The sequence below is a fragment of the Kickxella alabastrina genome (genome assembly GCF_025024165.1).
Source record: "Kickxella alabastrina strain RSA 675 chromosome Unknown BX661scaffold_5, whole genome shotgun sequence".
Lineage (NCBI taxonomy): Eukaryota > Fungi > Kickxellomycota > Kickxellomycetes > Kickxellales > Kickxellaceae > Kickxella > Kickxella alabastrina.
This window is the reverse complement of record NW_026251476.1, coordinates 500,092-519,297: the sequence shown is the minus strand read 5'-3', so window position 1 is coordinate 519,297 and position 19,206 is coordinate 500,092. Positions and strand designations below refer to the sequence as shown.

The 19,206-nt window shown below is 53.8% G+C and overlaps 6 protein-coding genes across 6 annotated transcripts; 4 read left to right on the top strand and 2 right to left on the bottom strand.

The window, feature by feature from the left end:
• Positions 1-818: 818 nt before the first annotated feature.
• Positions 819-2,224, top strand: BX661DRAFT_179090 (programmed cell death protein 2). The gene has a single exon (XM_051535084.1). The coding sequence runs from the start codon at positions 938-940 to the stop codon at positions 2,123-2,125; it is 1,188 nt and encodes a 395-aa protein (XP_051393442.1). The 5' UTR covers positions 819-937; the 3' UTR covers positions 2,126-2,224.
• On the bottom strand, positions 2,216-5,716 carry BX661DRAFT_81851 (uncharacterized protein). Its single transcript, XM_051539498.1, has 3 exons — positions 5,617-5,716; positions 5,320-5,454; positions 2,216-4,430 (listed from the first exon to the last, which is right to left on the bottom strand). Exons 2-3 carry the CDS (start codon positions 5,356-5,358, stop codon positions 2,307-2,309), a joined length of 2,163 nt encoding a protein of 720 aa, XP_051393441.1. The 5' UTR covers positions 5,359-5,454; positions 5,617-5,716; the 3' UTR covers positions 2,216-2,306.
• Positions 5,717-5,857: 141 nt separating this feature from the next.
• Positions 5,858-6,716, bottom strand: BX661DRAFT_81845 (uncharacterized protein). Its single transcript, XM_051539497.1, has 2 exons — positions 6,561-6,716; positions 5,858-6,501 (listed from the first exon to the last, which is right to left on the bottom strand). The coding sequence occupies exon 2, from the start codon at positions 6,312-6,314 to the stop codon at positions 5,913-5,915; it is 402 nt and encodes a 133-aa protein (XP_051393440.1). The 5' UTR covers positions 6,315-6,501; positions 6,561-6,716; the 3' UTR covers positions 5,858-5,912.
• Positions 6,717-12,291: 5,575 nt separating this feature from the next.
• On the top strand, positions 12,292-15,235 carry BX661DRAFT_81524 (uncharacterized protein). Its single transcript, XM_051539496.1, has one exon. The coding sequence runs from the start codon at positions 12,558-12,560 to the stop codon at positions 15,120-15,122; it is 2,565 nt and encodes an 854-aa protein (XP_051393439.1). The 5' UTR covers positions 12,292-12,557; the 3' UTR covers positions 15,123-15,235.
• Positions 15,236-16,921, top strand: BX661DRAFT_81523 (quinon protein alcohol dehydrogenase-like superfamily). Its single transcript, XM_051539495.1, has one exon. It carries the CDS (start codon positions 15,350-15,352, stop codon positions 16,823-16,825), a length of 1,476 nt encoding a protein of 491 aa, XP_051393438.1. The 5' UTR covers positions 15,236-15,349; the 3' UTR covers positions 16,826-16,921.
• Positions 16,922-16,963: 42 nt separating this feature from the next.
• Positions 16,964-17,969, top strand: BX661DRAFT_179073 (BRCT domain-containing protein). The gene is made up of 2 exons (XM_051535083.1): positions 16,964-17,069; positions 17,177-17,969. The coding sequence occupies exons 1-2, from the start codon at positions 17,016-17,018 to the stop codon at positions 17,909-17,911; spliced, it is 789 nt and encodes a 262-aa protein (XP_051393437.1). The 5' UTR covers positions 16,964-17,015; the 3' UTR covers positions 17,912-17,969.
• The last annotated feature ends 1,237 nt before the right edge of the window (positions 17,970-19,206 follow it).

Below are 19,206 nucleotides of genomic sequence, written 5' to 3'. Positions count from 1 at the left end.
GCGTTCGTAATTAAACATCTCTGCTATAAAAACAAAATAAAAAAGAGGGAGGCATAGAATCGGGAAAGGGGGCGTCCGAGTCGTTTTCATTGTGCGAGACATTGAGAACATCAAAATTGGCGTTATTGTTAACTAGGAACAGTAAATATATCCGCGTCAATATATTTTGCACATATATCTTGTATTAAGGATACCACATTTTGGCTGCTTTCATCGGGGGTTTAGGCGTAGCAGAAGTTGCCGCCGGGTCAGTCAACCACAATTTGCAGCAGTCACAAAGGTGAATTGAACATTGGAAATGGCAAGTCGAGCGAACAACACATATACTTAGGCCAAATGTCAATGTGTGGCATAAATTCAAACTGTGCAAAACTGACTGCTCGCTCGCTAAATATCACTATGCATTGCTTTTATTGCAATTACATTATTAGTCCCAATATTTATGCAGCCGCACTGCTTCAAAAATGGTGGCCACGTTTTTTTCTTGCTTGTCTGCTATTTCGGGCAGTTTACAAACTTGTTTGATTGTTTGAGCAGTTCAACAAACTGCAGGCACATAAACAGTATTTGCGCACTGTTAAATACCAAAAATCGAAGTACAACCCCCCAAGCATCCATTTTCAAATAACCAGCATTTACATTTCTGGAGTGAGGCAATTGACTTGTCTTATTGATTGACGAATCACAGCAGGCCTAATTTTTTGGGTAATCCAGATTAATGAGCAAAATGAGTCGATTTTTATTTTTTCTTTCTTTTGAATCAGGAGCATAAAACTACATTTAACGCACCTCATTTTGCGCGCAGCATTATTCCTTCACTTGTGTTGACTTTGCGTATTTTAAGTTAGAAGTTAGATAAGCGAGGCGCCGCGCAGCCACCCAGAACAATTATACAACGCAGCGCAGCGCAGCACAGCACAGTACAGCATAACATATCATGGTGGTCACTCTGGGATACGCCGAGGCGGTGGACGAGGAGTTTGGGCGCGAGGTGTTTTCCAGCAAAATAGGAGGCAAGCCGCGGTGGCTTGACCCGACGCGGCCGTTAGCCGTCAACCGGGTGGTGTGCGACGAGTGCACAAAGCCGATGGTGCTACTCATGCAATTGTACGCGCCCGAGGACGAGCCAGCTTCTGCATTCCACCGCACGCTGTACGTCTTCATCTGCCGCAGCGGTGCATGCCACAAGGCCGGCGCCAAGCAATGCATGCGCGTGTTCCGCTCGCAGTTGGCGGAGGAGAACAGCGTGTATGAGGAGGATGCCAGCAGCAACGACGTTTCTGATAACAACGACGACGACGACGACATTACATGGGCCTTGCGGCCGCAGGTCAAGGCGGCCCCGCTGTGCGTTGTGTGCGGGCTGGCGGGCACCAAGGGATGCAGCAAGTGCCGCGCGCGGCTGTACTGCTCGCGCGACCATCAGCTTGCAGACTGGAGCGGCGGGCACCGCGAGCAGTGCGGCAGCGGCAAGACCGACAACGCAGCGCACAGGCGCAAGCTGCAGCGCATGGTCTTTCCGGAGTACGTCATTGTGTCTGAGGAGGAGCCGGCGCAGGCGCAGGCCGAGGCCGAGGCCTTTGGCGAAGACTCGGACGACGACGGCGAGGACACTGAGGGCATCACGGCCGAAGACATGGCGCTTGTGCCGGTGTCCGGCGAGCGCGCTGAGGACTCGTCCGTCGACGTCGACCGCGCGTTCCTAATGTTCCAGCGGCGCATCCAGCTGAGCCCCGACCAGGTGATCCGCTACGCGCGGTCGGCCGAGAGCCCCGGGCCGAGCGAGCCGCTGTTTGTCAGCGACGACGGACGGCCTAGCATTGGCGCCGATGCCAATGCCGACGTGCCCGCGTGCGAGAAGTGCAGTGCGGCGCGCGAGTTCGAGCTCCAGATCATGCCACAGATGCTCAATTTTTTGTCGATCGATTCGGTGGACCCGGCGTCGATCGATTGGGGGACGCTGCTGATCTACACATGCCCCAAGAGCTGCGACAGCGCGGGCTACGCAGGCGAGGTCATCTGCAGGCAGAACTTCAGCTCGCAGGGCATCGGCGAGAAGTTCATGCGCGCCATGCACGGCGACGACTCGGGGTTCACCAAGCAATTTGACTCGCTGAACATCTGAACATTTCATCTGATAATTTGACTGCCCAAGTATGCGGGCCTGTGTTGTTGGGTTTGAGTTTATACATTTTTAAGCAGATAATTAAAATTGAAGTAAGGGCATGAAATAAAATTGGAAAAGGACGGGGAAATAAGTCAAGTTGCTGCTACCCACTGGCTCAACAGCTCAATATAGTCCTGGCTCATTGGCTCTCAGGCGTGCGGTTCAAGTGGAGCGACTCCCGCGACAGCGTTGACGCGGCGGCCGCCAGCGAGGCATGCGGGGTGCCGTTGGTCTTGACCGCGGGCTTTGCGGTCGGTGGAGGGCCGGCAGCTACGTGCTGCTGCTTGGGGAGTACAATGGCTGCAGCGACGCTGTGGGAGGCCGGGACCGAGCCCGAGCCTGAAGCGGGAGCCAAGGCGCCATGCAGAGGCTGCCTTGGCTGGTGCCTCTGCTCATCTTCAGAGTCCTCCTGCATCTCGACGTCCTCAGCCTCGCTCTCGGGGCCGGCGTCGGCATCAATGTCGGCGTTGGCGTCGACGTCAGCATCAATGTCGATGGCATGGTTGCCTGCATGCGGTGCAGCGCGGCCATCGCTGCCTCTTGCAGCAGACATTGGTGCGGGTGTCGCAGTCTCCGAGGCTGGCGTCGCCGGCATGGACGTGGTGGCGGCGCTGGCGCTGGCAGATGGCGCAGGGAGCGGCACGGGTGACGCGTGGTAGCGGGGTGTGGATGTAGCCGAGGCTAAAGCCGGCTCGTCTGCGGGCTGCGAGGCGGCGGCGCGCGCCTCCCAGTCCTGGCGGTCGTTGGTCGGCAGCATCTTCCACATGCGGCCCAGCTCGCGGTTGATGGTCGCCAGGTCCCACTCGGGGTGCTCGGCCGTTACGCGCTTACGGTTCATGCGCGAGTAAAAAACGTAGGCCTTGGAGGGGCCCTTGTTTGGGTTGGGCGTGACGCCCAGGCGCGCGCCGGGCCGCGCCGACGGCGCTGCCTGTAGCACGCCAAAGTACCCACCTGGCCGCTGGTACGGCGCCGCGCGGTATGCGTCGTGATCGCGCGGGCTGCCCGACGCGGCGGCTGCGGCTGCAGCTGCGGCTGCCGACCCACTGCGCGCCAGCGACCGCTCGTCGACCTCGCGCCGCTCCATCTCGTGGTAGACCTCGCGCTCCTCGGCGTCCAGGTCCTTCCAGCGCCGGCCCAGCTCCTTGTTAACAGTCGGCAGGTCCCACGTTGGGTTGTCGCGCACCAACAGCGGCCGCTCCTTGCGACAAAACAGCACGTACGCGCGCCGCGGCGCGCTGTGGCTGGTCGCACGCAACGATGCCGACAGCGGCGTGTGCACAGGCGTGGGAGTGTGCGCGTGCGCGTGTGCAGTGCGTGCGCCATCGTAGCGTTCGCGCTCAGCCGGTGCCATGCCGTTCCAATTGACCGTCAGCCGCCGGTGGATCTCGGCCTCACTCCAGTCTGGCACCTTGGACCGAAGCAGCGGGATCTGCTCGCGCAGGAACGCGTCAAACGCATCGGCCTCTGGCTCGGGCGAGTGCGACTCCGAGTGCGAGTGCGGCTGCGAGTGCATCGGCAAGCGCGCATTGCCTTGGGCCTGGTCATGGCTCTGGTGGCGATGTGGCATCGGCAACTGTGCCTGCGGCTGCGGTTGGTAGGGCTGCTGGCTGTGGTAGTGCGGCTGGTGCTGCTGCTGCGAGTGCGCGCTGAATGGCGGCTGCCTGTGACTGGCCTGGATTGCCGCGGCGTCGCTGGGCAGCGGGTAGTCCACCAGCATCTCCAGCATGTTGGTCTCGTTGACGACCGTCTCGTGGCGCGCCAGTGCCAAGTACTTGTCCTTGAGCCCCTGCGCCGACAGCCACCAGCTGTCCCACACCGCACGCAGCACCTCGGTCTTGCTGGCGCGCTCGTGCATCGCCTGTGCCGTCTTGCCGAACACCTCGCTGGCGTACATCGCGAACGCAGGGCCCAGCTCATCGCCGTAGTCGCGCGGCGGCCGCCCGCGGCGCTTGACTGCCGGCGGCGTCGTGTGCGACGCCATCGCGTCCATCCGCCCCAACGCGTACTGGTCGTCTCCGTACGGCCTGATGCGCGGCCGCTTGCGCGATGCTGACGTCGGCTCGCTGTACTCGCCCGACACATGGCGCATTGTCGAGGACAGCGACGACATTGCGCTGTTCAGCATCTCGACAGCCTCGCCGCCATCGGGCGTGCCGGTGTCTTGGCGCGAGTCGAGTGCCATGCCTGACGCGTCGCGAGATCGCCGCAGCATGTTTGCAATCATCTTGCACTGCATCGAGATCATATCGATGCTCTTCTCAATCTACAGGCGGAATTCAAACGAGTGGAGCGTGTTGTTATTGTTAGTGGCACACATACTTAGGTTTTTTTTGGGTATGCGAGCGGAGATTTGACGCTATACAGATCCGCAAAGGCCCAATATGGCTGGCCAATCCAATCGCGCTCAAACGATCGGTTGCCACTGTAAGTGCAAGTGCAAGTGCAATTGCCTCTGCTGCCTTCAAACAGGTTGTCCGCCGCTTGGAGGGATTTCCCGAAATGGATGTGTGGTGGCGCTGCCGTTAAATGATAAATCGATGATTGGACACTGCTGTTGGGTGAGTCAGCCAAAAAAATAAGGGTATATTAGCATCCTCGCCCACCCCAGCATACGCAGAAAAACAAAGGCCGAGGAGACCGATTTGCACTTAATTTATTGTTTTTCCCAATTAGACAACGAACGGCGCCTTTGCTCGCCCGTGTCAAGCAAAAACGGAAGTCACAAAAACAGGATGGGACCGATGTGCTGGGCCAGCTGGCCACCCCTCCTGGCTGAAAAAATAAAAATAAAAAATTTGCAGCTAGATGTGCGTTACATTACAGGCCATGATGAAATAAAGAAAATACAATTTGAAATGGAACGGAAAGCCATGTATAGCACTCGGCTGTATGGCAGATAAGAGAATAATGGCATGTTGCGACGCACTCTACTGTGGTAGCAGGTGCACCACTTATTCCCACTTCTTTAAACATGGTCATATCAAGTGATTTCGCTAATAAAAAAGAGCGACGGCAGCAGGCGATGGGGCCGCGGCCAGAGGAGATTGATAAACAAAAAATATGTGGCACTTGTAGGCACAACCTGGCGATTGGATGCGCTACACAATCAATCAGACATTGGCAATTTTTGAATGTTTTTGTTTTAAGCTTACCATCTCACAGTCCTCCGAGGACAGTGTTACGAGAGACATTGCGGGTTTGGATATTGCGCTTTTTGTTGGAGCCAGCCCGGAAAGTTCGGAAGTAGTCTTTAGCGGATGCAGTCCTTTGCTTACGCTGTAATTTAGCTACAGTCAAAACAAAACAACGAAAACAAAAGAAAGCACAGTAGTGCGTGTAAAGTTAGCAAATAGCCCTTGACGCAGAGCAAATCAGGGAGCCGGGGGAGAGAGAACAGGTAAGGAGCGTGTTTTTTACATACAGTTTGCTTGTTACTGCTGGATACGTGCCTCAAGTGCGAGCGAAACGGAAGTGGGGGAGATGAGGATGTCAAACCTGATGGATGCACTTGTGAGAGTGCTTGAATTATTGTTTGGGGGATCAGGAATTAGAAAGGTATTTAAAGACAAGAGTAGTCGTTACAAAGCAGAGGATGCGTATGCCTGCAAATTAGCCCAGTTGCGTAATAAGAAATAGAGGCTTTAGCAATGTAGGAATTATAGATAACGCTAATCGCAGGACGAGGGAAAAGAAAAGAAAAAAGCACTGGTAGGCCAAATAAAAAATATTAGATGAAGAAAAAAATTTAAAAAAAAAAGAAAGATGGGGAAAACACCGAGTGGAGAGAGGCACACGGGCCCAAAGCATGTGTCAAATATATATTAACGTGTGGAATTGTAGTAGCCACTCTGGAATAAAATAATAATAATAATAATGATGATTGTGATGATGGTATTTCCCGCCAATACCAATGCCAATGCCGCTTCTCCTGCTGCACAATAGTGTGACAACCAAATAAATAAATAAAAGTTTTTTTTGGACAATTATAGATGCCACAACCGATGACAAGGGATGGGATTGGATGCCCAAATTGACCGACAACGACTGCCAATCTCAATGGCCCGATATGGACATGTCTTTGGTGATAGCCAAACAACATACACACAAAACAAGAGAGTAAAAAACAAGAGTTTCTACTACCAGCCATACCAGCTACCACACAAAAGAAAAATGTTGGTTTTGGATGTTGCCCGCATGCGCATGCGCATGCACACCCGGGTCCCTTTTGTGCAAGATGCAAGCAAAGCAAAACACGCAGCTCCACAATGCAGCGAAGCACCTTTACTTTAATCAACTTGCTTCGATAGAGTCTCTAAAGCATATGAACGATCAAACTAATGAATGAGTGATTTAATAAGAGGGAGGGAGAGGGAAAGGTAGAATAAAAACTTACATTTTGCGACAACAAAAACGTTGATTAGCTGCAAGCCAACCAAACGATTTTTCGATATCAATCCTGCGCTATATCGCGGCGTCAAAGCTAAGCTTGCTTGCTGGAATAAAAAAGTCCCTAAACTTTTTTGTGTGGTTCGTGAACGCCAAAGAGAAAAAATGAAATCTTGGCCCGCAGCAGCAGCAAAAAACAAATGAAAAAGAGAGGCGATTTATATGACGGAGATGAGTAACTAACCAACTTAATTAGTTGACTAGCTGGCTATGACTGGATAACTATCAAATGATAAAAGTAGGACTAGAGAAGGGAAAGTTGTCAAAGAAAATCCAAAACAAACGTTTTTTTGGGTCTGAGAAAATGAAATGAAGAGGGAAGAAAAGTGGCGATAGGAGTATTGGATTTGAATAACGTGAAAGAAAGAGAAAAGTGGAAGAGGAATGAGAATGAGAGAGGTGGGGGGTGATGAGTATTGCGTCGGTGTAGATTGGCGAAGATCAAAACTAAAATAATAGTGGTTCTTTTTTATTTATTTTGGGTGAGACATGTTGCCCTGTAGTTATCAGAAAGGAAAATGAGGCGAGACAAATTCCATGACAAACAACAATAATTAAAAAAGAACGCCTTTCGTTGTGTGTGTGGGCAATGGAAAAAGGGGGAGCGATAAAAAAGAGAGCAGCCTCTGATAAACAAAAAAGTTGGTTTGGCATATGTGCCACAATTAGTAAATTCAATTTACGTTGTCTAGCGGATAATAGGGTGTAGGGGTTGCTTATGTCTGGCCACCATGGTCATAAAAAAACCACATCTACACCTGCCAGCCCGCATGTCCAGAAATCGTTTATCATGACATTACTGCATGGGCGATGTAAAATATAAAAAAGGCATATTCGCATTCTGTGGCACTCTCAGCTCTAACACAGTGCCTAAAAGGTATTCAAACTGATATTGTCATTTAAACCCCCTTCCTTTACGCACAGAAGGTGCCCTGGGTTACTTTTTTAATAGTAGTGAAAGTATGGACAGAATATGTGACAATTGTCAACGACGCAACATGATAAAGGGAATGCGCCGTAATGACAAGAATAGGGAGGTGCACTTGTGTATTTGAAAAAGAAAAAGAAAAACATGTACACCAAGACAATGGTCAAATTAAACAGCCTGCTGCTGTCAATTGGGCTGGAACGGCTTGTTCGCAATCAGTAGTGGCAGTAGCACATAAAAGAAGGCGCACTTAAAATACCTGTGATTGTTGGTGTTGATGTTACTGCTCTTTCCCAACGTATGCGCTGGTGCCAATACGCATTCCCGCGCCAAACTATGAGCCCGCAGTGCGAGCACAATGGGATGCGCCCAGCAAATAAAATAATATCGGCACTTATCATGCTACAAAGTGAGAGAATCAGGTGAGCTGTGTGTGCAATATCCCGATACACGCAGCCAACTATGCGGGAAAACATCAACCCGGACACATAGAACATGGCAAATATTAAAAACAAAAACAACCAATAAGACAAAGGCCAAAAAGAAACAGTGGCACAAACAATACATATCCACAAATATAGATGCTAACCATTTGTGTAGTAACGCCGCCATTATTGTCAAATTGTTAACATTGTTTTGTTGTTGTTTCTCCTGTTGTTGCTCCTGTTGTTGTCATTTTATTTACCAGCTATAACTTCAATTAGACTGTTTTTTTTGGGGGGAGGATGGGAGAGGGTTTAGTTTTCTGACCATGTGTGCCAAGTGACTCAAATGGGTGGCTAAAAGTAGACAAGGGAGGACATGTCGAAACCATTGCCTCATTTGTCGGATTTGTAATAATTGCATACGAGTAGAGATATCTTGCCTAGAATACAAATACTTGCACATAGTGTATATTTGCGTTCACAGCAACAGCGACAGCAGGGACCGTGCCGTGTATATACCATATAAACCGTGGAATGAACTGGACAAGCAGCATGCCCACAAGCTACATTTTTATGTTAGCGTTTCCATATGCAGCTAGCATGAGAATGTATGTGTTATTGATAGGATAATCCGGATATGCCAATTCGAAAACGTTCACATCTTAATTAGCCAGTCTAGAACACCATGTCACTCTTGCACATAAAACGAGACGTCTTTTTTATAGCTGCTGACGACTCGTGCAAACAATGCACACATAGACAATATATAAGGCATTGTGTACTGAGGCGGATTGGAAGGCAATATTGCTTTGGGATTGGCTTGAGAATGGGATGCAGCGCTGCTGAAGAAAAACAATGGCCATAGTATTCTGCCAGTGTTACTTATTTTTGGACCATCTTTAGCTTATTTAAGGGCACGTTATTCGTGTATTTACAGCCTTCTACGTACATAACAATGTATTCGAGATTGTGTTGTGCTGCTAGGCCTTCGCAACTTGGCCATTATATTTGCAAATGTTTGGTTTGGATGCACAAGTGAGTTGCGGGCGGTATGTGGATTTGTTTTACAATTACCAAGTAAAAAATATTTGTCGCACATCAGCGCTAATGCTGTGATTTATGACAGCCACACGAGCCCCGTTTTGATCTTGCAATGGATCCTTGCTGATGGTGTAGTGTCGATGCTTGTGATGTGGTATGACGTGGAGCTGTTTTGCTGCTGACCATGAAATAATCTCGATCTGCTGCATCCAGCCGATCCACATCGAGTCGGCTTACTTGCCGAGTCGAGCTGACAAATAAAGCAATTTTTTTTTTTGACATGGTGCAATCTTTGAAAAAATTTTCACTCTGCCAACAACCCTGTCTTTTATCGCTTTCGACTATCTTTCTTTCGTTCTTCTGTTTGTTTCTAGTATATCTTTTTCCACTGTTTTTTTGTTTTTTTTGCTTGATGACTATGTGTAAGTGTACATAAACGCGCGCTGTTGCCATAGTGGTAAGGTAAGGTACGCTTTAAACATTAAATTTGCTTATTTGTGCGTAGAACAAGGCGGGTGGTGTGGTTAATGACGCTAACTCCAGACGGGCGGACATAAATGATTAACACGAGGTGTCTTCGGATGCCACAAAGTGGCCGTCCTTTTCCTTGTGAGATGGTCTGGACTGCGTGTTTATTCGCATGTTGAATGTCTGTTTAATTCTGAAACCAACTTTTTATTGCCTTTATTATTTGTTATTCAAATTTCAGTGCGCATGATACCGCGAATTTTTCTATATACACATTTATTTACTAAACTCGCGTGTTTTTCTTTTGATGCATAATAGTGTAGCTGTTGGTATTTTGGCGTCTAGCAAGCAGCTTTAAGGAGTTATTCAAGACGCGTCAGAAATGCTTTTTTCCCCTTTAAATTAGTTTGTACACACTACTTATTTTTATTTTCTGTAAATATAAAGTTTATTATATTAAAGTAAATGTAAGCTGATTGTTTGTCTGGCCATGCTCCTAGTTTGGAATAGTTTATAACTGAATCTACAGACAAGCTATTTGGCATAAGGAGTTTTTAAAAAAAAAAGAGTACGTGACTAGCGCGTATATTTTTTTAACACATGCATTATATATTTAGACTACGCCTTTTTATTATTTTACACGTTGCGCGCAGGCATCGATTGTAATCGATTGCATTGCAGCCGTGCGCTAGTCACGACTGCGCGTGAGATGCGAAAGTCATACCGTCTTGTGTACATTTAGCTTTATTGTTGGCCAACTTTGATGAGAAACATGCTGGGCATAGTCAATCGAGTATGTGAAAAGTCCGGCCGCAGGTTTGGCTGTCACAAGGTAGGTTGGCGGAGAGATGTTCGCGTAGTGCAAAACATTAAAGGTTCCATAAATATTTTAATTTATGTGTATTCCTCCTTGTTCACACGCAGCGGATGCAATTGCCATTGGCACTGCCGTTGTACATTTATTTACAGAGCTTAAAGCTTTGAACTCTGAGCACTAGTCATCAAGCATCGGATCGTTCGGGGGAACTGAATAGTGCGCTGGGTAAGAAAGTAGCGCGCAAAAAAACTACAAAGTATAAAAAACAAAGACAATTTGTGCGCAGGTTTAATTTTCATAGACAATGTCATACAGCAAGCGGTAGAGAAGCGTGAGAATCTAGAACCCAGCTCGGCACAACTACGGAGGCTTTAGGAACAACACCTGGGCATAGAGAAGGATGAACGAGATGCTTTGCATATTGCGTGCTGTTGATTGGGGGTGATGGTCGGCGGCGTTGGGTTGGGTTGAGCTGTAAAATTATATTCAGAAATCGGGCAGTCAATTGTCACAGGAAAAAAATGCAACGGCAGCGGCAGCGGCGGCAGCAGGAGTGGGAGCAGGAGCATGGATGCACGATGCTGCCTATTTATTTCCCTCTTTTTTGTAACGGAGGTGCATAGCGAGGCCGAAATACCAAATGCGCGGCTGCCCAACGGAAATAAGGCCACTTTAACACTGCGATTGCAGGTGGAGAGAGGCGGTGTTAAGTGCACTCTAAAAGTATGTTTTTCTTTGTTTTTTTTTCCTTCACATTTTTGGCAATTATCAGAGGTTCAACATGAGTATTTCTTTTCTTCTTTGCATTTATATACTTTTAAGTTTTCCAAAAAAAATAATACACAAACAAATAAACAAACAAAAAGACTCTCGCTCACCCACCATATTTTATTTCTTTGGGTTGTGCTGGATATTGCATTGATACCATTGACATATACTTTGTGGTTAAATATTTCTTCATTTGCAACCAGATATTCCTTAACTTTTCGATATTTTCTCACACTCGTACTTTAAGCGCTCGGTTGGGCTCTTTCATTTTTAATAGTTCATATTTCTGCATTACACTCCAAAAGTTTTTTATTATATTTTTTATTTCGCCTCACCTCACCCGAGCCAAACACTTGTTATAGTTGCTATTGTTACTATCGTTTTTCCGGGGTTGGCCATACAAGGCAGCAGGGAATTGCTTATCGCCTCAATCCGTGGGATTATTCGTTTTAGTATCAACAGGTCTGTATTTGGGTGTAGACATTTGACTTATCGCCCGTTTCCTCAGGTTCTTTGTGCAGTCGGGAGTGCGGCATTTTTAAATTTCTACTTTTATCCTTCTAATCAGCAGCGGTTTTGCGCAACAAGGCAGGGAATATATTCCTGGTTTGGCTAAACAAGGCAAGTCACCACAATTGGGTATTTAGAAATCCATTTTTCCTCATCCAAGAATCAGTGTGGTAACAATGACTGTAGGGACAATGGTACCAGCAGTAAATGGCTCGCGGCTTATTGTTGGAAAACGAGATTAACGCAGCCGCCGATTTTCACCTTTCGAGAGCGATTTTTTTTTCCCACGGCTTGTTTTTTTTTCTTTTTCAGCTCCAACTTGCATGTTGGCCACAATTCGCTCCCTCCCTGAGCTCGTGTGCTGCAACATGCAAGTCCCAATTGCAATGTATTATCCCACACGCATTGACTAATTTGTGCTTTTGTTTCACCATTCGCAACTTTATTTGTTTGTGAACGTAGCGTATTTATGCGTTGACCAGAGCAGAGAATAATGCGCTGCGATGTTCTGCTTTGTCGTGTTTCCCCCTTTCTTTTTCATGCCTTGCTGCTAAGCAGATGGCTGATGGCATGTGACAAGTCAGTCTTGTTCAAAATTCTCCCTGCTCGAAAAAAGAAAAATTATTGCGGCTATTGGAAAATCACTAGTCAGTTTACAAGTCCACCAATCCTTTGGGGAGAAAAACATTTATGCATACTTATTTTTATTTTTTATTTTTATTCCGTTTTTTTTTCCTTTCCAATTTGCTTTTTAGAGTTTGTTTCTAAATTTTAGACCTTTTTGTGCATATTCTTATATTCTTATACTCTTGTATTCTAACGTTAGACACAGGCGCAGCTTTTTTGTGACAACCAACTCGGCATTAATATTCGTTGGGCCACACAGGTCAATACAGCTCGATACAGTTCAATACAGTCCAATACAGTCCAATACAATTCAGTTCACGCCACACCACACAGTGCAATACATACATCATCGGGGGCACAATGGAGCGACACCCATCCTCTCGCAAGCCTGTGCGGCGCACGGCAGGGCACGTTGCGGACAGCACAGCAGACATTAAAGAGTCCGGCTGCATAGCCGACAGTGGTGTGCATAGCAGAGTCCCTACGACAGTAGGCATACATTATAGCCACGGGATTGGTCACGAGCAAGTGTACCGACAAGGGTATGCGCCCGGATGCAGCGCAGTAGGATTCAGAGCAGAAGACGGCAGGGGCGAGTACCGGCAGCAATGGCAAGGAGCTGCGAGCAGACACACCCCACTGAATCCCATGCACTACACTTTGCCAGTAGCACACAACAGCAGTATGGGCGGTTTCAGCAATGAGCGCGGTAGCAGCACACACGGGAGTTATTCGCATAGCGGCAGCACCAGGGGGACAATGGCCAGCGAGGGTGGCAACAAACATAGTGTTATGGCAGTGCATACGGGGTACCCACAGATCGAGGATCGCCCAGGGCGGGTGCACCGCTACATATCCGGCGGGCAGCAGGGCGACGGGGCAGCGTCAACAACAGATGTGATGGCGCCGCCAGTGCTGCCGCCGCTGGAGAGCCTGCAGTCAGGAGATGAAATACCATTCTGGCGGCCTCCGGCCGTGCTGCAGCGCGAGCCACACTACCACCGCCCAGGTTCCGGTGGTGGGCTGTCCGGGTCTCTGGGCAGCTACCAGCTGCAGAGCCAGCCGGTTTCTGGGCATGCGGCCAAGGTGTATCAGCAGCAGCGCAACTATAGCTCGAGCCAGAGCACTGCCAGTGCCAGTGCCAGTGCCAGCGCCAGTGCCAGTGCCAGTGCGACATGCGGCAGGCCGATGCTGTCATCGGCGCTACTGGCGATCAGCAACACGCACTACCAGCATAGCAACCAGTCGAGCCAGCGGCGCGGCAGGCATACGCTGGCGTCGATATGCTCTCCGGTGAGCGGGGAGGAGGATGGCGGCATCAGCATTGGCAGCGCCAGCACCAGCACCAGCACCAGCGCCAGCACCAGAAGCATGGGCAGCAGCCCGGTGGCGGCTGCGGCGCTGGGAACCGACGACGAGAGCAGGGGCACGCTGCGGCTACCGCCCATTGAGCCAATGTCGATCGCATGCCTGGTGTCGGCGCGGGCCGGCGGCGTGCAGCTGCCAAGCTTCGCGAGCCTGGCGTGCAAGCGCGCGGCCGAGTGCGACGCAGAGGAGGACGCGGCGCGGTCGCTGCACAAGATGGCGCGCACCGACAGCCAGGCCGACCAGGCCGACCAGGCCGACACGATCATCACGTACAGCAGCGTGCGCGAGGAGCCGGGGCTGTGCGGCGGCAACCAGGTGGTCATCACGTGCTACCACGCGGCCGTGGCGCAAAAGTCGTACGGCGGCGAGAAGCGGTTCCTGTGCCCGCCGCCCGCCGTGCTGATGTGCGGCGAGGGCAGCAGTGCGCGGGCTGCGCACGGCGCGGCCATGCTCCTGTCGGTGGTGCGCGAGGGCGGCTGCGACGGGCTGCCGTCGTCCAGCGCGCACGGGCCGCTGGAGTGCCAGACGTCGTTCAACGAGCGCAACGTGGCGCTGTTCAAGAGCCTGCACGTGACGGGCATGCAGAAGGCCAAGAGCTTCCGGCTGCGGCTGGACCTTGTGGCCGGCGGCGCGGCGCACGCGTCGCTGGAGTCAGGCGCCGTGGCCATCATCTCCAAGCCGAGCAAGAAGACGGCCAAGGCGCGCAACCAGTCGACGTGCATCCGCAGCGGCGCGCTGGTTGCGCTGTTCAACCGCATCAACTCACAGACGTTCCGCACAAAGTACCTGAACGTCGACCACACGACGGATCGGTGGGTGGCGCAAAGCCAGAACTGGTCGCCGTTCCACGTCGAGGTTGTGGGCGCAGCGCCCGGCACGCCGCTGTACTACGGTGCCGAGATCGTGCTGGTCGAGTCGCACCGCAGCTTCCGGTCGCCGCCGATGATCATCCGCAAGGTCGAGCGCGGGCGGCTGGTGGCTGGCGCCAGCTCGCCGGTCAGCCAGATGCAGAAGGTGGCGCTGCAGCTCAAGGGCAGCCGCCCGCCGCACTTCCTGATGGCCGACGCGGGCCACTACGTGGCGGCGGGCGGCGGCGACCCATCGGCGCCCGCGGCTGCGCGCTTCGACGACGCCGACGGCTCGCCCGAGCTGACCTTCGAGCCCGCCGAGCCCAGCCGGCTCGCGCGCACGCGGCTGCGCGATGCGCCGTCGGCGGCGCAGGAAGGCAGCAGCGCCGAGCTGGACGACGCGTTCTGCTGGACGATCGTCGGCATCGCAGCCTTCACGCATGCGTTCTCGGCGCCGCGCGGCCAGGCAGTGGGCGCGCTGGTGCGCGTGTCGGCCGTGGCCCACGACGCCGCCAGGCGCACCCTGCGCATTGTGGCGCCGGGCGCAGAGCCGGGCGCGGGCGTCTTCATTGCGCAGCTGCCGGACGACGCGGCGCCGGGGGCACTGGCCATCCGGCGCAGCGACGGTGCGCTCGTGCACACAGGCTGGGCAATGCGGCACGGGGCGGCTGGCCAGCTGGAGCTCGCGGCGTGCAGCCTGGACATCTGACGGGCGGCCCGGCCTGGACATCTGATCGCGCGTAATCCTGCGATCACACGCCTAATCAGCACAGCTTTTTTCTTTATTTTTTCCCTTGCCCGCGAGCGATCGTGGGCAGGCCGTGTCAATATTAACAAAGCAGCTTGACCACAGGGCAGGGCTTCTCAAAGCACCTCTCTTCCCAACCCCTCCTATTGCAACAGCCCTTTTCTTTCCTCACAGCCTAACCTCTCACAATGTTCACAGAAATCCTCGCGGTCGGCACGCCCGGCGGCGTCCACGTCTTCGATCTGCGGCGCGGCACGCGGCTGGCCGGCGCAACGAACGGTGGCGGCAGCAGCAGCAGCGTCGGCGCGGCCAGGCACCAGGGCTTCGCGATAACCGACACGTGGGTGGCGGCCGTCAACGCCGCCAAGCCCGTCTGCGCTGTGCACATGCTCAACCGCGGCGACACCGCGCCGCGCCTCACATTCCCGCTGCCTGAGGAGATCACGTGCGTGCTGGCGCTAGACGGTGGCCGGCTGCTGGCGGCCGGCGCGCAGTCGGGGCGCGTGCTGGTGTGGGCGCCGGCGTCGGGGCGGCTGCTGCGCGCGTGGGACGCGCACTACGGCGCGGTGACAGCGCTGGCCAGCAGCGGCGGCGTGCTGGTGACGGGCGGCGCCGACGCGGCCGTGCACGTGTGGGCGCTGGCGCAGGCGCTGGATGCCGCGTCCGACTTGCCGCCAAGCCCGCTGGCCACCATGGCCGAGCACACGCTTCCGATCACGGCGCTGCATGTCGGCGCCGCGCCGCTGCTGGCCGGCCGCGCGCGCGTGTACAGCGCCAGCGGCGACCACACCGTCAAGCAGTGGCGCGTCAGCGTGGCGCGGCCCGAGGACGGCACCTCGGGGCTCGCGGCGCGCGCCGAGGTGCTGGCCACGCTGCTGTACCCGGCGGCCGTGCGCGACGTGGCTGTCGACGCGCCCGAGACGCGCGTGTTCGCGGCCACGGCCGCCGGCCTGTTTATGACGCCGCTCTACGCTGCCGCGCCGCTGGCTGCGCGCGGCGGCGTGGCCGACGCTGTTGTGGGCGACGGCCACGTGGCCTTCCCAGCCGCTGAGGCCGACATTGTGGCCATCACGCTGAGCCTCGACGCGACGCTGCTGGTGTCGGCCGCAGCCGGTGCGGCCGTGCGCGTGTGGGACACGGCCAGCCGCCAGTGCCTGCGCACGCTGGCCGACAAGACGCTGGCCGCCGGCGCGTCACAGCTGGTGGTGCGCCTGGCGCCGCTGCAGCTCGGGGGGCCGCGCGCCGCCGCGTCGGCTGGGCTGCAGCGCCCGCCTGTGCTGGCCGAGGCCGTCGTTGCGCCCAAGCTCAGCGCCATCAGCTTTGTGCCGCTGCAGCGCATTGCAGGCGCTGGCACTGGCGCCTCGGCGACAGCATTTGAGGCGCCCGTGCGTGTGCGCCTGGCCGACACAACCGCCGCTGCCGCGCACTTTGACCGCAGCCTGGCGCCGGCGCTGCCCTACAGCGACGCTGCCCTCGGCTCCGAAGCCGCGCTGCTGGCCGCCCTTCGCCCAGCCAACGGCTCGTCCGAGCAGCGCGTTGCCGACCTCCTGGCCCAGGTCGAACGCCTGCAGCGCCACTACGCGCGCACGCGCTGCCTCAACGACGAGCTGTACCAGGGCGCCGTGTCTGAATGGCTGTCAACGCGGCAGCAGCGGAAGCCCTGACTGAGCCCATTACAATCCAAAGCAATGCCGCCCTCGCCCCCCCCCCCAAACCACCACTTTAAAATCAACGGTGACGGCGGGCGCACGGGGGCCTGCTGCTATTTTCTTTTTGTTCTTTTTTGTTTCTTTAATTCAGCTTTTTCAATTTCAAGTCCATCTCCGAATTCGCCTCCGTTGACACCAACCACCAATGTCGCAGACCACATCCGCACAATTCACCGTCGGCAAGCTCGACGCTGGCATGGTACGTACGCCGCCAAGCTCCTCCAGCTCGCACTGGATTCCACACTCGCGCTGAATTCCACACGCCTCTAACCCAACCAATTCCTCCTTCCATTTCCCCTCACCTAGGCTCTGCTCCTCACCGAGGACTACCAGCTCATAGAGTTCCCTTCCGTACTCCTCCCCAGGGGCGTCGTGCTCGGCTCCGTTGTCAACATCGATGTTTGCCGCGACCGCGAAACTGAGAAGCGCCAGCGCAACGACTTCCGCGACCTGCAGGACGAGATACTCAAAGCCTTTGGGTCTAATACGCCAAAGCCCCCGCATATCCGCATTGGCCACACCACGCAGACGTGGGCCGTCATCGAGTGGGACCCGCTGGACCTTGCCTCCGCTGAGCTGCGCTCGCTGCACCTCTACCGCGACGACCAGCGCATGATGCAACCCATGCCTCAGACGCTCGAGCTGGCCAACTCTGTCGCCGCTGTCAAGTCCACTGGGCTCGACGTTGACCACAGCTACGACTTTAAGATCGAGATGCGCACCTCCGCCGGTACCTTCTTCTCAAACACAATAACAGTCAAAACCCATGCTCTTGACAACCTCAGCGGCATCCGCGTCTGCTTCGGCGACTGTGACTCGCAGGACGAAATCGACAGCCTTAAAGAAACCCTTGCCCGCATCGGCGCCTCATACACCGATACTGTCTCTCTCGACATCACACACCTTGTGGCCCGCTACAAGACCGGCCCCGCCTACGAAGCCGCACTGCGCTACAACATCCCCATCGTAAAGCCCGACTGGATACTCGCATGTGAGGCCAATGCCAAGTTGCAGCCCGCGATCAAGTTTTCGCTCGAATGACCATGATGACGACAGCGGCGGTAGTAGTAGTAGTTCATTTTAATATATCTAAACTGCATATTAATCTTGCATTGTGGAAAAAAAGAAATTATTATGATGAAATGGAAAAATGGGAGAAAGGTATCACATATCCAGCATATCCCGAGGCTCTCAGCCTTAGCCCCTGGTGGTCGAACCAGGTCTAGCAGCAGCATCAGATGGGCCGCCGGCCCCGGATTTGCTCCAGTCCATGCCCATCACCGCATCACCGTCGTTGTCGTTGACATTGATGTTGTCGCCGTGAGGCATGCTGTTGGTAAGCCCGGTTGGCAGCGACCAGTCAAAGCACCAGTCCATCGGCTGCGCACCAGAGCCAAACCTTGCACCGCTGTTATTGTTGTTGTTGTTGTTGTTGTTGTTGGCACCAACGCCAATATTAGCTCCGGCGTTGATGATGCTATTGCCGATGCCCTGCGTCAGAAGGAATGTGCTAGGATCGAATCCTGTCGATGGATCCATGGACATTGGCGTTGTGATGGGCGCAGTCGCCGCACTCGACGCTGCTGATACACTGTTGTGCATGGCTGCCGCCGCTATATTGCCATTTCCATTGCCATTGCCACCATTCATTGCGTTGAATATAGCCATGACAATGTCTGCATTGCTCATGCCACCATTATTCTCGCCGGCGGTATTGGCCATGCCGCTCACACTCGGGTCAACATGCATTCCATTAGGCCCGCCACTGTTTATGACGCTGGCCATAGTTACATTTGAAAGCGGCGACGGCGGCACCATCGGCATCCCGTACAACTCATTAAGGCCACGGTGCCCACCAAACACATCGCCACTGGCAAACACGTTGTTCATTGCCAGTGCCAGCTCTGCATCTGACTCGCGCCGCTCAGGCAGCCTGCTTCCCTGAACTGGTGCCGCGCCGTTCAACATGAATGCATGGTGGTTGCCACCACTTGAGAGTGAGTCCCGCGACGCACGCCGCAGATTCTGCGCATACCAGTACGGCGATGGGCTCATTTGTGGGCTGTTCACCCGCGAGCCTCCCACCGCCGGCGTCCCCTGGTATGGCGCAACGGGGTACGGCGCTGCCCGCCGAAGATGGTTGCATGACGTGCGCTGCCGCAGAGGCAGCGGTGCAGCCGACTGTGGCAGCTGTGGCGGCGATGTGTTGGTCGTTGCCCCCATTCCGGCAGACGTTGTCGGTGTGCTGCTGCCGCCCGAGTGCTGCTGGTGGCTCTGGTAATTGCTTTTCTCATCATCGTCCTCCTGATCGGACGCCTCGTTCGGCCCTGGGCTAT